The 15,025-nt window shown below is 43.9% G+C and overlaps 1 protein-coding gene and 1 pseudogene across 4 annotated transcripts in view; one reads left to right on the top strand and one right to left on the bottom strand.

The window, feature by feature from the left end:
- The window catches only part of Slc25a26 (solute carrier family 25 member 26), a 126,012-nt gene extending 114,778 nt beyond the window's left edge, over positions 1 to 11,234 (bottom strand). For all 4 annotated transcript variants that reach the window (XM_036180402.1, XM_036180403.1, XM_036180404.1 and 1 more), the window contains exon 1: positions 11,092 to 11,234. In XM_036180402.1, the coding sequence (XP_036036295.1) occupies positions 11,092 to 11,124 (33 nt within the window). In that variant the 5' untranslated portion in view covers positions 11,125 to 11,234. The remainder of the gene's footprint in view (positions 1 to 11,091) is intronic.
- Positions 11,235 to 13,005: 1,771 nt separating this feature from the next.
- Positions 13,006 to 13,513, top strand: LOC118580077 (annotated as a pseudogene).
- Positions 13,514 to 15,025: the final 1,512 nt, after the last annotated feature.

Raw genomic sequence — 15,025 nt, 5'->3', positions numbered from 1 at the left:
TTTAACAATGACCACCATAGCAAGCTATCCCTAAGGGTGCAGGAGCAGCACTCATATCTTGGTGGTAACTAACTGCTGTCCAACTAGACTTAAGGCCCACTCAACAAGAGGAACATCCTGCCTGGTACTAGAAACCTAAGCAACTACCTAAAGCTAGTGAGGTATGATCTTGTAAGAGAATCTACTACGATCACTTTATTAGACCAGCATAACTCCTACCTTCATTCTGAAATGTACCCTTACATTCACAGGTAAGTGGAGCTCTTATCTCTCATCAAAGATGTTTCTCTTTACAGCAAATGGAGATACTATTGAAAACCACAACAGGTCATATGCAGAAATCAATGCATTGTGGGAAGCCTGGTCCCAACTAATACATCTACAACAGGACTCCTCACCTAAGGCTGGGGGAACATTGTGGAGGAGGAGACAGAAGGAGGGTAAGAGCTAGAAGACTAGGAAGTCTGTTATGAGACTGTGTCCTAGAAATGACAGGGAAGCTTCACACATGATACCACAACAATATGGCTGCCTAAACAAGGCCTGAACAGTGATAACGTCCATAGACATACCATAGACATGATAACACAGAACAAAGAACTCTCAAGAGGCCCCACTCACAGACAAAAACCTACAGGCAACTAACGACAGCTAAGAGAGGGAGAATTAGCCCTCCTAGGGATGAGCCCTACCTGGTTATCCAGTACAAAGTGGTCAGCCCGGAAATCATCCACATACGAGTCACACACCAAAGGGACTCAGCAAGTTATATTTATCTACTGATGCACTTTTCCATGTAACAATAATAATCAAAAGAGGCCATCCATTTGGGAGGAGTTGGGCGGGGGGGAATGGGAAGGGCTGGCAGAAGCAACATGGGGCAGGAGGGAAAGAGGACAAAGGAGGAAGGAAGTGCTATATTTTAGTTTTCTAAAGTCATAATGAAAAGTGAAAGTAAAAAAAAAAAAAGCAAAAGAGAGCAACCAGATGTAATGGCATACACCTATAACCCCAGCACTGAGGAGGCTGAGTCAGAAAGACCTGGAGTTCAAGACCAGGCTGGACTACAGAGAAAGACTGTCTCAAAATTGTGTAAATAGAAATAGATGGCATACAATATATAGACTGTTCTACAGTGCTTTTATGCTCCTCCACAATTTATCCTATGAGAATCAGACCTGATGTTCTATTTTGTCTTTTGAACTACTGAGTACTAAACCTGCATAACAACTTTTTGGGGGACTTAAATTTTCAGACAGATAATAATTCTTATCCACCTAGATCTGTATTAAGATAAGCACATATCTAAGGATTCGTATATTATTTTCTGTTTATTATATCTGCTAATCCCTTGACAATGTTAAATTAAGTGACTAAATTTTTTTAAAAAGAACTGGTACTCGGGGGCTGGAGAGATGGCTCAGTGGTTAAGAGCACCGACTGCTCTTCCAGAGGTCCTGAGTTCAATTCCCAGCAACCACATGGTGGCTCACAACCATCTGTAATGAGATCTGGTGTCCTCTTCTGACCTGCAGTCAAACATGCTGTATACATAATAAATAAATAAATCTTTGGGGGGGCGGGGGGAGAACTGGTACTCATTCCCAAGGAATTGAGTTTGTTTAAAAAGTAGAACATTAAAAACTGTACCTCATACCTATAGTGACACACAGGCAGAAAATTTTAATGCTAATTATATTTTAGTAAATGAAGGATGAAATTTTGAAAAACACAAATCCAAACACAGTACCCTGAAAGGGCTAAGGCAACATTCACAAGTGGGCAGGTGGGCAGGTGGGCAGGTGGGCAGACTATATCACTGCAGATGAGAGGCCTCACAGTAAGTTGTAAGCGGTTTGCTAAGCATTTGTCTTTTTAATATTGAACCACATGAACATAATCTCTTTAAAATACAGAAATGTACAACTAAAAAGTGTGTCCATGGCAAAGAAAGGAGAGGAGAGAAGAGTAGGCACTGTTCACACTTACGGGCAAAGTTCAAATTTACTCCAACTTTTGAGTTTTCAAACTTTCCAGTTTGTGCAAAGCTTAGTGTGTGGTAGGTCAACTTGCTCTACCCACCTTTCAGCGCAAAACTACTGCAACTACTGTGGAAAAATAAAACACTGGTGAGAATCAGTGCAATGACTATTTTTTAATTAAATAATACAAGTGAATTAGTAAAAGCTGAAGTAGATTGGCAAATGTGTTAACACTGTAATACTACATGATCAGCCTGAAAGCTATAAATTAACCTTAAAGACTATGAAATGAATGACCTAAAAAGATGTCACCAAAGAGCTCTAAGATGCGTCGGGACAGGGCTGCAAACAGTACTAAAATGAGTGGTCAGGTGAGGTGGCATGCACCTGCAGCAGCCCAGGGCGCTCGGTGGGGGATCACTAGAGATGAAGCCACTAAGGAAGAAGAGAAGAATAGAGAGGAACGTGTGGTTCTCTGTGGAGACAGGATGGACGTTAAGCGTCCTAGAGCAGGCTCACTGCCATGTTGGAACTGAGCAACCGCCGGGCACCCTTGTCACTTTTTCAAAAGGATTTTTATTCAATTCAGCCTTTTCTCAGAACTCAGAACAAAATCTGATGAGGACATATGACATACGTCAACTCTTTAAAAACAAGCTGCATTGTAATTTTCTCTTTAATCTTCAACAAGTTCAGGGAAACACTGGCTATCTGGGGCTAAGCTTTAATCAATGAATTATTCTCCTAATGTGTGGCTTCTGCACACAAGTCGATTCCCTAACTTTGTTCATCGGCGGTCTTGCCTTCTGAGGAGGAAATGGCCAGATGTAATCTACTCATCTAGTAAAACAGGAGTTGAAAGTTGCTAACTGCGAGTGGGAATTTCAAGCTTCTATAACCAAAACATCATTTAATTTATGAGATTGAAAATTAGAGAATCTAAGAGTCTGTTCAGCCACAGAATATATTTAACATTTAAGCAAAACCTTTACGGAATGTGTGCAATTTCACAGGAACTTTGTGAATAACCACGAGCCAATGCCAGCTGGATTATAAGAGACACTATCAGATTCTCTTGTTCTTTAAATTTGTCAAAATGTTATCAGGCAACTGACTAAGCTTGAGATTTAGAGTTCCTTATGCTGAAAAGTGGCTTTATGTTGTAAGTTCAAATCAAGACAAAATGGGATGGGGGCAGAAAACTCGCAAACAACTAACTACGCCCTCAAATGCTAAGTGTAAACAAAACACAAGCTCTGCCTTAAATTGGCAGCTGTAAGAAGTCCTGGCATGCCATAGGGAAGTGATTGGTGGTTTGAAATTATGTAACTATTGCTTGGAAATTGCCCTAGGAACTGAAAAGTCAAGACTGTATGCTACCAAAGGAAGCTGGCTGCACAGCAATATGAAAATTATCACCTAAAACACCCATGTGACATAAGCAAACCCAAGAAAGGCCACCAGCCCAAAGGACAACTAAGCCAGCTAGAACACCAACGTGGCTTCTCAGGGAAGCCATTTTTCCTGATGTGTTCAGCTGACTGCACATTCAAGGGGCCACCAACTATCTGCCAGCTATCATCCACATCTCCAAACTGCTGTCCCTGCCTCCTATGACCCTGGTCTCCTCCTACAATGGCCACTCTTTCTCCCTGAGGACTCCAGCCCCCAATACTAAAGACAGGCATCAGGCCATCTGTCCAATATCTATCCCACTAGATTATAAAATCTGTATTTGGTTTACCAATGCATTCCTAGCATGAATGCACTCAACAACTACAATGAAAAGATGTTATTCGTATTTTAGAAGGTACTGCACATCAACCTGTAAAAATAGCAAAAGGCAAAACCAATCAACACTCATCCTCTGAGGAAAAACGAAACTCAAGCCAGGCCAATGGCCCATTCCAGCTACTTAAGAGGGAGCCCATTTCAGTTTAAGAGTCAGAGGTCACTTGGAAAAACTGCAAGACCCCCATCTCTAAAATAAGAAGGAAAAAAAAAAAAAAGAAGTAAAATTACAAATGAGCAACAAAATGAGAAAACATTTCCCTATCACTAAATAAAAATAACTTTGAAATTAGAAAAGACTTAAATATGAATTCTATGGACACTATTAATAGAAACAATCTACTGGAAGACAATTTGGCAAAATAAAAAATTTTAATTATCATACCTTTGACCCAGTTACTTTATTCCTCAATATTTCTTGCATAGATATAAATTCTCAAATATTCAAGAATGTTTTATTGCAGCAATAGCTGTAGCAAAAATCAGGCAGATCTCTGTGAGTTCAAGGCCAACTGGGGCTATATAGAGAGAACCTGTCTCAAACTGGGGGAGAGGGGTGCACATACGTGCACACACACAAGATCTGGGGAGACAGCTGGGTAAAGGGCCTAGAAACAAGCATGGGGACCTGAACTGCACTCTCCAGCTGCCAGGTGAGAAGTTGGGTGTGGTGGGGTCAAGGCAACGCCCACCCTCCCCCATTCTAAGCTCCTAATGATAAACCAAAGTTCAATTCCTCCGGAGTTCTCCCTAGGAAATCAATGTGCTTATCAGGTTTACTTACAGAACACAGGTGAGCTCATGGGTGGGGTCACGGGAGGAGCATGGGTGACCTAAAGCAGATGCCCTGAAAAGTCTGTACTCTGCATGGATGATGACTTTCCCACAGATGGAGTGCCCTCTTCTCCTACTCTTCCCCAGACAGTGTCCTCTAGTCCTCCCTGGGAGCCATGAGCAATTAGGGCAGCTTGTACACAACCGGCTAGGAGTGGCTGGAGTCTCAGGTGAGGAGCCTAAGACTTCTCACCCACTTCCTCCTGTGTAGGAATGTCAAGAATCAAGAAGCCCAGCTGTGATGATCCTCTGCAAGCAGGCAGGCCTGAACTCATGAAGATGGCTGCAGTCTGGCTAAAAGGGCAGTGCTGTACAACAGACGCACTTGTAACTCCGGCACTGGGGAGGCAGAGACAGGACCCCTGGGACTTGCTGGCTGCAAGCCTACCTGCACCCCATGTCCCAGTAGGAGATTCTGTCTCATTGCGGGGGGGGGGGGGTTCTAGTCTACTTCCTATCGCTGAGATCAACACCATGACCAAAGCTACTGGGGAGGAAAGGGTGTATTTGGCTTACAGGTTACAGTCTATTATTGAGGAAAGTTAGGGCGGCAGCTTAAGCGGGAATCTACAGGCAGGAGCAGAGGCCGAAACCATGGAGGAGTGCTGCTTACTGGCTTGCTCTTCTGTACAGCCTAAGAACATGTGCCCAGGAGTGGTGCCACTCACAGCTGGCTGGGTCCTCTCATATCAATCACTAACTAAGAAAACACCCCACCACCACCAAGACCTGCCTACAGACTAGTCTGGTGGGACATTTTTTTTTCTTTTGGTTTGTTTGTTTTGTTTTGAGACAAGGTTTTTTTTGTTTCACTATGCAGGAATTCACAGAGATCCATCTGTCTCTGTCATCAGTTCTGGCCTGGAGACATTACCTCAGTGGAGGTTCCCTTTTCCCAGATGACCCTCGTTTATGTCAAGTTGACAAAAATCTAGCAAGCATGGTAGGCAACTCCTGAAGAACACATTGGAGGTTGACCTCTGGCCTACACACACACACACACACACACACACACACACACACACACACACACACAGAGTACATGCAAACAGCAAGGCCTGCTGGGCTTCTTCTCCAGCACTCAGGAGATAAAGGTAGTAAGATTCTGAGTTCCAGGCCAGCTAGGTTGCATTGCAAGCTCCTTTCCCCACCACACACACACACACACACACACACACACACACACACACACACACACAGTGAGGCTCTGGGTTCCAGCACCAGCACCAAAAGAAAAAAAAATCCAAAACCAAAACCAAACCTATGCCTCTATTAGCTCTGTTTTGTTTTGTTTTGTTTGTTTTTTGTCATCCCCCCTCCCCAAAAAAAGGGTTTCTTTGTGTAACTTTGGAGCCTATCCTGTAGACCAGGCTCGAACTCACAGAGATCCACCTGCCTCTGCTCCCACCCTCCAGTGCTGGGATTAATGGTGTGCGCCACCACCACTTGGCTCCTCTACTAGCTCTTAAATTCATCAAGTGATATTACAATACATGCTGTCCATTCTCACCTCTGAGTATGTGTAACTGTGTAAACCCAAGTCTGGAAGCAAATGCACAGGTGGCTAGAAGTTAAATACCTCCGTGGAATGGGGTTTAGAAGTATTACTATTTGTTTTAATTGCTCACAGTTTATAAGGAATATTGCAAGCCTAAGTAAGAGCAATGCAACATGAACATGCCTAGTCCTTCCAAACCTCTTCCATCCACTGGCTGCACTTGATAGGCACTAGGCAAAGGACAGGTGAGAACATGCATTCATGGACCCAGACTCCCTCCTCTCCATTGTACACTCCCACAAAGCCCAGCCCACCATCCACTCCAGCTACTATGGCTCCCAAACATGTCCAGAACTTTCTCCTGCCTCTGCTTCAGCTTAGGTCTTCCTCTCAGTCTGAAATGCCCTTTTTACCCAACTTATTCCCAGAGACCAGTTTCCCCACTGCTCCTCACTCTCTTCTCCCCCACCTCCCAGACACACATATCCCTGCCAAAAATCCTGTCTAGTCATTTGGCAGCCACCAAATGCTACATTCCTCATAAAGCCACGCCCGATCTCCCTGTTAGAGTTAAAGCTCCCTCCTCTACCCTTCTCATAATTGTGTTCACATTCTCCTTTGTACTAACCATGAGTGATAATGCAAGATTCTTCAGAGTGCCAGCCAGGTCAGTGGCCTTCAGCTTGTAGACAGCAAAGCCAGCAGCTCTGACACTGCAGGACTTCCCCAACACAACTGCAAGATGGTAACATTTCTTAGCATTCCCCAGTCACACTGGTACTTGTATTCTGGGTCACTTCTCCAGAAACCTTCCATTCATCATCCCTTCCTGACAGCAGGCCTGCAGGGCTCAATCTGTTCAATGAAGCTGTTCTTAAGAATGCAAAAGTAGCTGTAGAATTGGGCTTGACTATTCTTCCATTTCCTCAGAAATTCTCTCAGATTAAATTAGTGCCTAGGAACACGGGTATGTTAACAGACAGAGCTAGCTGGAGCTCCACTTCTTGGGAGAGCCTCTTCTTAGAGGCCTATTTTATTTCTATTTCTTCATACTAAATGGGGGAAATAGTACCTATGCTTCAAGAGTTTTTGAGAAGTAAATAATAGGAAATGGAAATTACAGACAACTAGGTTCGGTAGCTAGATGTTATGCCAATTGTCTAGCACGTAGAAAGGCTTGACTTCCACCCTGAGCCACAAAAGAAGTTGGGGGAGAAAAGGAAGGGAAGAGTGGGCAGGAGAAATAAAACGAGGTGGAGAAAACAACCAGAGGCAGTGGAGTGCTTGCCCAGCACGCAGGAAGCCCTGGGCCAACCTCCAGTATGGCAAAAATAAGTAAATAAAGTGTACACTTCAAGCCGGGTGTGTTCAATCCCAGCACTTGGGATGCAGAGGCAGGTGGATCTCTGAGTTTGAGGCCAGCTTGGTCTACAAAGTGAGTACCAAGATAGCCAGGGCTGTGCAGAGAAACCCTATCTTGAAAACCCAAAAAAGTGTACAACTTAGTAGTTTGTTTTTTTTTTTTAAGGAAAAAAATAAAATACAATTAAAACAAACCTGTTTTAGTAATATTTGTGTGTAGCGTGCATTTGCACTTGCATGTGTTGATTGGTGTGTGTGTCTGAGGAGGTGGTTTACAGGTATATGAAAGCCAACCTTGAGTCAGAAGCCTTCCTCATTGTCTCTCCACTTTATTCACTGAGGCAGGGTCCCTCCGCTGAACCCGGAGATCAAAAGGCTAGTCCAGCTAGCCAGCTTGCTGCAGGGATCCCTTGTCTCCACCTGACCACTGGAATTACAGATGAGCCACCACACCCACCCAGCATTTCCAAAGGTTCTGGGAGCTGAACTCAGGTCCTCACACATTGCAGATGCTTTACTGCTGAGCCATCACCCCAACCCTAAATGAAGCCCATATATTTAGAATGCCTGGCCCAGAACCCATTATCAATACAAGTGGGCTATTAGTTTACAGTTGGGACTATCAATCTATATGAGCAATTATTTTGGAATTGTGTTGTTACTGATATCATTCAAAGTTTACCAAAGCCAATGCTGTCATATCAATATTAAAAATCATGCAAAAACTAAGGAGTCCTCTGCCAAAGAATGAAGATTACATTCAAATATTAAACTCAATTAATAAAATCACATATTAAAATCTGTAAATTAAAGTCCTCCATGTTTTTTGTTTTGTTTTGTTTTGTTTTTTGAGACAGGGTTTCTCTGTGTAGCTTTGCGCCTGTCCTGGAACTCACTCTGTAGCCCAGGGCTGGCCTCGAACTCACAGAGATGCACCTGCCTCTGCCTCTGCTGGGACTAAAGGCACCACCACCGCCCAGCCCAAGTCCTACATTATTAACAGTGACTCCAAATGTCTCCTCAGTCTTCACTCAGCTCTCCACAGCCTTACTTTTAATTGACTGTCTGCCTCCTCTAAACCATTAGTCCCTGAGGGGACAATACTGCTCTCACAAAGATGCCAGGCTTGGGAAGGTGGGACAGCTACTAAGTGTAACTCTTTCATCTGACATTTCATCTTTCTCTCAAATTTTGTCTGTGTAATAAAAACTTAAAGTAGCAGTCAGCAAGTAGTGTTAAGAGTTTGGAAGAGGAAACAAAACTCATAACAAATCATCCACAGCTAAAGTACCAAACACTAAAACTTTCCAAGCACCCCTCCCTCACCTACAATAAAAACATGAGGAAGGAAAGACAGTCTTGGTAGTCTCATGAACCACAATGAGAGGGGAAAACTGTTCTTCAGCTGGAATGAATGAGATGCAACTTTTCGGAACTGCTGCCCACATACCCCACTTTGAACCTCTCCCAAACAATAAAAAGGGCTACACTTTTCTATAGGTTCCATTTATTATGATTTTTTAGACCTGTGTGTATGGCTATTTTGCCTGTGTGTATATATATATATGTCTGTGCACCAACATTCATGCCTGGTGCCCAGAGGCCAGAAGAAAGCATAAGATCTGCTGATTGTTGTGATCCTTACATGGGTGCTGGGGACCAAACCCAGCAAGTGCTCTTAACTGCCAAGCCACCTCTAGTTCCTCTGTATGTTCATTTCGAAACCATCCTTCTTTGGATAACTCTAGCACTCACCTGTTTTGAAAACCACTGCTGCAGTTGATCTGAGCTTTCAGGAAGCAGCTAAGAACATAGACTCCACCACTGAACCACCTAGACTGGAGCCTGAGCAACAAGCTAGAGTCATCTGGGAAAGGGGAACCTCACTTGAGAAAATGCCTCCCTCAAGCTGGCCTGTGGGCAAGTCTGTGGGGCAATTTTTTGTTGTTGTTGTTAATGGTTAAAATGGGAGAGCCCAGCCCACTGAGGATGGTGCCACCCCAAGGCAGGTGGCTCTGGGCTGTATAAGAAAGTAGGGCAACCATTACTTATGGTTGATGCCTTGCTCACCCTTGATGCAGCGGGGAGAGGCTGGGTCCTGCCTCAACTGAATGTACTAGGCTTTGTTGACTCCCCATGGGAGGTCTTACTCTTTTGGAGGAGGGGATGGGGGTGGGTCAGGGGTGGGGGGGAATGAGGCTGGGGGGAAGTGGGAGGAGGGATGAGGGGGGATCTGTGGTTGGTATGTAAAGTGAATAAAAATATAAATATTTTTTTTAAATATAAAAAAAAAAGAAAGTAGGTCAACAAGTCTGTAAGCATCATTCCTCCATAGCCTCTGTTTCAGTTCCTGTCTTTGCTTCCTGCAAAGATTTTCCAGACTGTGATCAGGGCATGTAAGCCATATAAACCCTTCCAAAGTTGGTTTTGGTCAGTGTTTATCACAACACAAAGCAAACTAGAACACTGGGGTAATTCTTCAAATAACACATGAAGTATACATATCATTTCCAAGAACCATAATGTTAACTAGCAAAACTACTGCTGCTGCCTCACCCACTGAAAGAGAAAGCTCCCTGAAGTGATACATTCCTTTTTATCTCAGTAGCCTGGCTTACACAAGTTTCAACAAACCTAACTTAAAGCCATGACCCCCTAAATCTGGCTAAGCCACCCCTCTCTTTCACCTACTCCCATAATAGCCTGAACCCAGCCCACCTGTCATTTACCCCAACACGGCACTTCGGCACCTGACCCCTCGTGGGCAGGTTTCTCTTGTTCAACACTGTGTCTCCAAGCCCTTCATCCAGAACATTAGCTAATTCTGTGAACAATGCCGCTGGGCTTCTATTTGCTCACTGCAGGAGCATTTTAAAAAGTAAGGCATTCCGTGTCTGCACCTGTACACTTCTCCACAACGAAATCAGAATCAACCCATCTTCTGTCTCGCATCTGGTGAGTCTATTATCCCCAGCTAGACCTGCTGTGTAACAGGTTCCTCAAACACTGGTTCGTATAACCCCACGGAATTAAACAATAAACATTCTATTGACTCCACAACTATTTATGCTCAGTACTTACTCAAGGCCTAAACTTGGAGCAAAATAAGCAGATTACTATGAAGTAAATACATGTGTAGATACAACAAAATGACAAGTTGGTGTCTTGGACGAAAGGTTGTGTTTTCCTTAATAGTGTTTCTTTCCATGTTTCTTTAATTCCCAAGTTCCGAGACAATGTGATGTATAAGGGAAGCTGTTTTGCCTTGAGTAAAGACAATGAAAGGCCTGGCAGACAGAGGCAAGCAGATCTCTTAAGTTTGAGGCCAGCCTGGTCTACAGAGCGAGTTCCGGTATAGCCAGGGCTACACAGAGAAACTGTCTCGAAAAACCAAACGAAGAAGAAGACAATAAATCAAGCATTCCTGTCTTCTCTGAAATCCCGGCAGGACCCACCTGGCCTTGAAAACATGCTCCCTGGACGCCCTGCACTTGCTCCTTGACCTAGCTGCCCGTGACCTGAGGACAGACCACTGCGCAAACCCGGAAGAAGGCGCGCGTTTAGAGACGCTGCCAAGGCTCCCGTGAAGCCTGCACCCAGCAGCCCACCCTGCCCCGCACTCACCACCAGGGACGCCGTGAAGCCCGGCGCGTCCATGGTCCCGCCGACCACGGCAAGGCTAAGATTAGAGGTGGAGCAGAAGCAGGTGGTGAATCAAAGTGCTGGGCGCCGCCATGTTTGGGGCGGGGTATGAGGCAACTACTTCCGGGTCAGGTCTCGTGACGTCACGCCATAACAACCGCACGTGCATCACACGGTAGCTGGCAACGAGCCCTTTCTGGGAGGCGGGGAGCAGGGGATCTGGGATGTCTCTAGCACCTGCGTATCGCTCTCCTCAGCCTGGACAGGATGCGCTAGGTAAAGACCTCGTACAAGCCGGTGACCCCGGCTGCCATCTACCGGAAGAGCCCGGAGGAGAGCCCAGAGAAGTGTGCCTGGCTGGAGGAATGACTGGGACCCGAACGGCCGCACTGCCTGTACCTGAAGGCTAGTTGTGGTTTCCTACTCTAAATCCAAATCGGTTATTCCTTCGCTTCATCTGTGCAAGTTTTTGTCTGTTAATCCATTATCAGAAAAATTACTTAACAAAAATACGTTTCCTTTACCAAAAAAAGTCGCGTACTCCATTTCTACTGACATTTATTTCCCTTTAAATGAATGTACTTATTCAAAAGAGTAGGAGAGTGTTTACTAGAGGCGAGAAAGGGAAGAAGGGTGGAGGTAGCTACTATCAAAATACAATCAGATAGGGCCAATGAGATCGCTTAGACGGCGTCTTAGGGTTGTTTTTATTGCTGTAAAGAGAGACCATGACCACGGAATCTCCTCTAAGGAAAACATTTAATTGGGGTGGCTGCTTTCAGTTCAGAGATTCAGAACATTGTCATCTTGATGGGGAACATGGTGGCATGTAGGCAGAGGTGGTGCTGAAGCTAAGAGTCCCACATCTTGGCTTGCAGGGAACAGGAAGTCGACTGCCACTCACACCCGAGTGAAGCTTGAGTAAAAGACCTCAAAGCCCACCCCCACAGTGACAAAACAACTCATGAACTACTGTCTTGCTGAACTTAATATTATACAACTACTACAAAGTATAATTGTCACCCTAAAAGACAAACATAGTGCATCCAAAACTTTTACACTATCATTAAGAGCTTTATATAAACAAGGGAAAATGGAAATACCCAAATGTCTACCAACTAATGAATGGATGGACATACTGTACTGCATACTTACAATAAAAAGTAAGCTAGGGGCTAGTGAGATGGCTTAGTGGGAAGACCACTTGCTGTGCAGGCATGAGGATCTGAGTTTAAATCCTCAGCAATCACATAAGAAACCCAGGCATGACTGAATGTGCCTGTAACCCCAGCATTGGGGAACAGAGGCAGGTAAACCCCCAGGAGCTTGCTTACCAGAATCCAGCCAAAAATATGACAAGACTCAGGTTCAGTGAGAGACCCTCACTCAAGTGAAGAAGGCAGACAGTTGCCTGATAGTACAGGACCCAGTGCCTCCTCTGGCCTCCCCAAGAGAGTACATGGGCATGAACATCCTCACACACATATGCATCTCTCTCTCTCTCTCTCTCTCTCTCTCTCTCTCTCTCTCTCTCTCTCTCTCTCTCTCACACACACACACACACACACACACACACACACAGTACACACACACCAAATAAGAAATGCATGGATAAACATTTTAAGTAACATGGGTTAGCCTCAAAGCACTGTAGAAAGTGAAAAATAAAAACCTAAGAGGATTCCCACTTCACAGTTTTACTTATGTCAAACTCTAGAAAAGATAAAAATTTGTGTGTCTGTGTGTGTATGTATGTATGTACAGACACACGTGAGTGCATATGTTCCACAGCATGAGTTTAGGTTCTCTGATGAAAGAGCAGCCAGTACTTTTAACTGCTGAGTCACTTATTTATTTTTATTTTTTTTAAAAAAGTATGTTGATCATCATGCTGGAATGGCATTCACAGTCTCACTGGCAGATGCTCATTCATTAGCAGATGTAACAAAAGCAGAAGCTTCCAACTGTAGGTCTGATTTTGGCTGTCACATTCCCCTAAAACATCTTGCAGGGTGGCCGTGGATGTACATGCATGTCCACATACATGCTTTGGGCTAGACCTTTGGGCTGCAGTCTCGTATTGGGGTCTTACAGGGCAAATGATTGTGCACAGCTCTCTATCACTAACCCATCAGGTGGTTCATATGGTTACTGGGGCTGTGCCAGTAGAAAATCCAGGCAAGCTGCAAAGATAGAAATAGAAAACCTTTAGCTGAAAGGAATGACCTGCCATCATTAAAAGTTAAAGAAGTTGCAAGAATAATTTATATCATACATAATGAATTGAGGATAAAGCTTTTGAGCTTGAGCTCAGCTGGGTGAGTGACATGAATTGTTGCAAAAGTCATGAAATGTTCCAAAAGATATAAGGGAGGAAACAGAGAAATGTGCTAAGGAAACTTGAAGGTAGAAGATGAACCAGATGATAGGTGTGTAACATTTGTGTCATCTACTCTGTGTTACATTTCTGTGATGGGTCCCTGTGGCTTTTCAGTGCCGTGAGCTTTATATATACACCTACTCAGCAGTTTTCACTAAGCTTTTGTCTTACAAACAAACAAGATTAAAGAAAGGGGAAAGAAGGAAAGAAGAGAGGTTCTGTGAATTATTTTAAACCAGAGGATAAATGCAGTATATATAGTAATCTCATTCAAGATTTAATATGTAAACAGGAGCTAGAGATGGCTCATCAACACCCATAGAATCTCACCAACATGACTGCTTCTGCATGGGCTGAACAACATAACAATAGATATGTCAAAGTGGACAGAGAAAAGTCCACAAGGCCAGAACCCTCCACAAAGAACTCCAGGCAGCCAAGGGATGCTGAGAGCGGGAGAAACAGCCTTCCCCAGGGAGAAGCACACAATTGGTTATCCAGGACCAAGTAGTCAGCCCTGAAAACATACATGCAATGAACACTATACAGACTGATCAGCTTATATTTATGCATCTAGAACTGTATATGTACATGTACATACATAAATGTATGTAATGACAATTAATGAAAAGAGAGGCCTTGCATTTGAAAGAGCAATGAGGGGTATATAGAAGGGTTTTCAGGGAGGAAAGGGAAGGGGTAAATGATGTAATTATATTATAATTTCAAAAACTAAAAGAAATAATTTTTAAAACTTGCACGCTATTTTTTTTTTTCTAGAAGACCCCAGCTGAGTGCATAGCACCCATGTCAAGTGGTGTACAATGGCCTGTAACTCCAACCTCAAGGACTCTGATACCCTCTTCTGGTCTCCTGAAGCACCACACACATGTGACATACACTCAAATACATGTGCACACATACACATAAAAAAATCAATATGCTTAAGTTTTAATATGTAAAAAGCTCCCACAAAGCAATAAAAGAAAGATGAATATTGTAGTGGTCACTTTTTCTGTTGTTGTGATGAAATGGCATAACCAAAGGCAGCTAGCTAGTGTATTGGGGCTTACTGTTCCATAGAGAATGTGTCATGGCAGGAGGAGACACGAGAGCAAGATGCATGCAGGGTGCCAGGAACAGGAAGCAGAGAGACCATTTCCTGAACTGTAAATACAAAGGAGAGAGAAAGAACTAGAAGTCGGGCAAGGTTATAAACTCAAAGTCCACCCCAAGTGACATACTTCCTCCAGCAAGGTGGCACCTCCCAAAGGTTCCATAACATCCTCCAAGCTGGGGACCAAGTGTTCAGCTACCTGAGCGTGTGGGGAATATTGGACATGTAAATCACCATGGATATCGACAGGAAAAAAATTGCAGAGGCTGCGAAAGAAAAAATACAGATAGCTAATGAACATATGGAAAGTATCATAAATTCAGTAGCATCGAAGTGAAAATTAACACAATAATAAAGCATACATTGAGCTTACCAAGTGGGAAAAGGCTTTCCAGAGGGACAATGGGGAGCTGTACAAT

The sequence above is a fragment of the Onychomys torridus genome, chromosome 3 (assembly GCF_903995425.1).
Source record: "Onychomys torridus chromosome 3, mOncTor1.1, whole genome shotgun sequence".
NCBI classification, from domain to species: domain Eukaryota; kingdom Metazoa; phylum Chordata; class Mammalia; order Rodentia; family Cricetidae; genus Onychomys; species Onychomys torridus.
The sequence above is the reverse complement of the archived record's forward strand: the minus strand, read 5'-3'. Positions and strand labels throughout refer to the sequence as shown.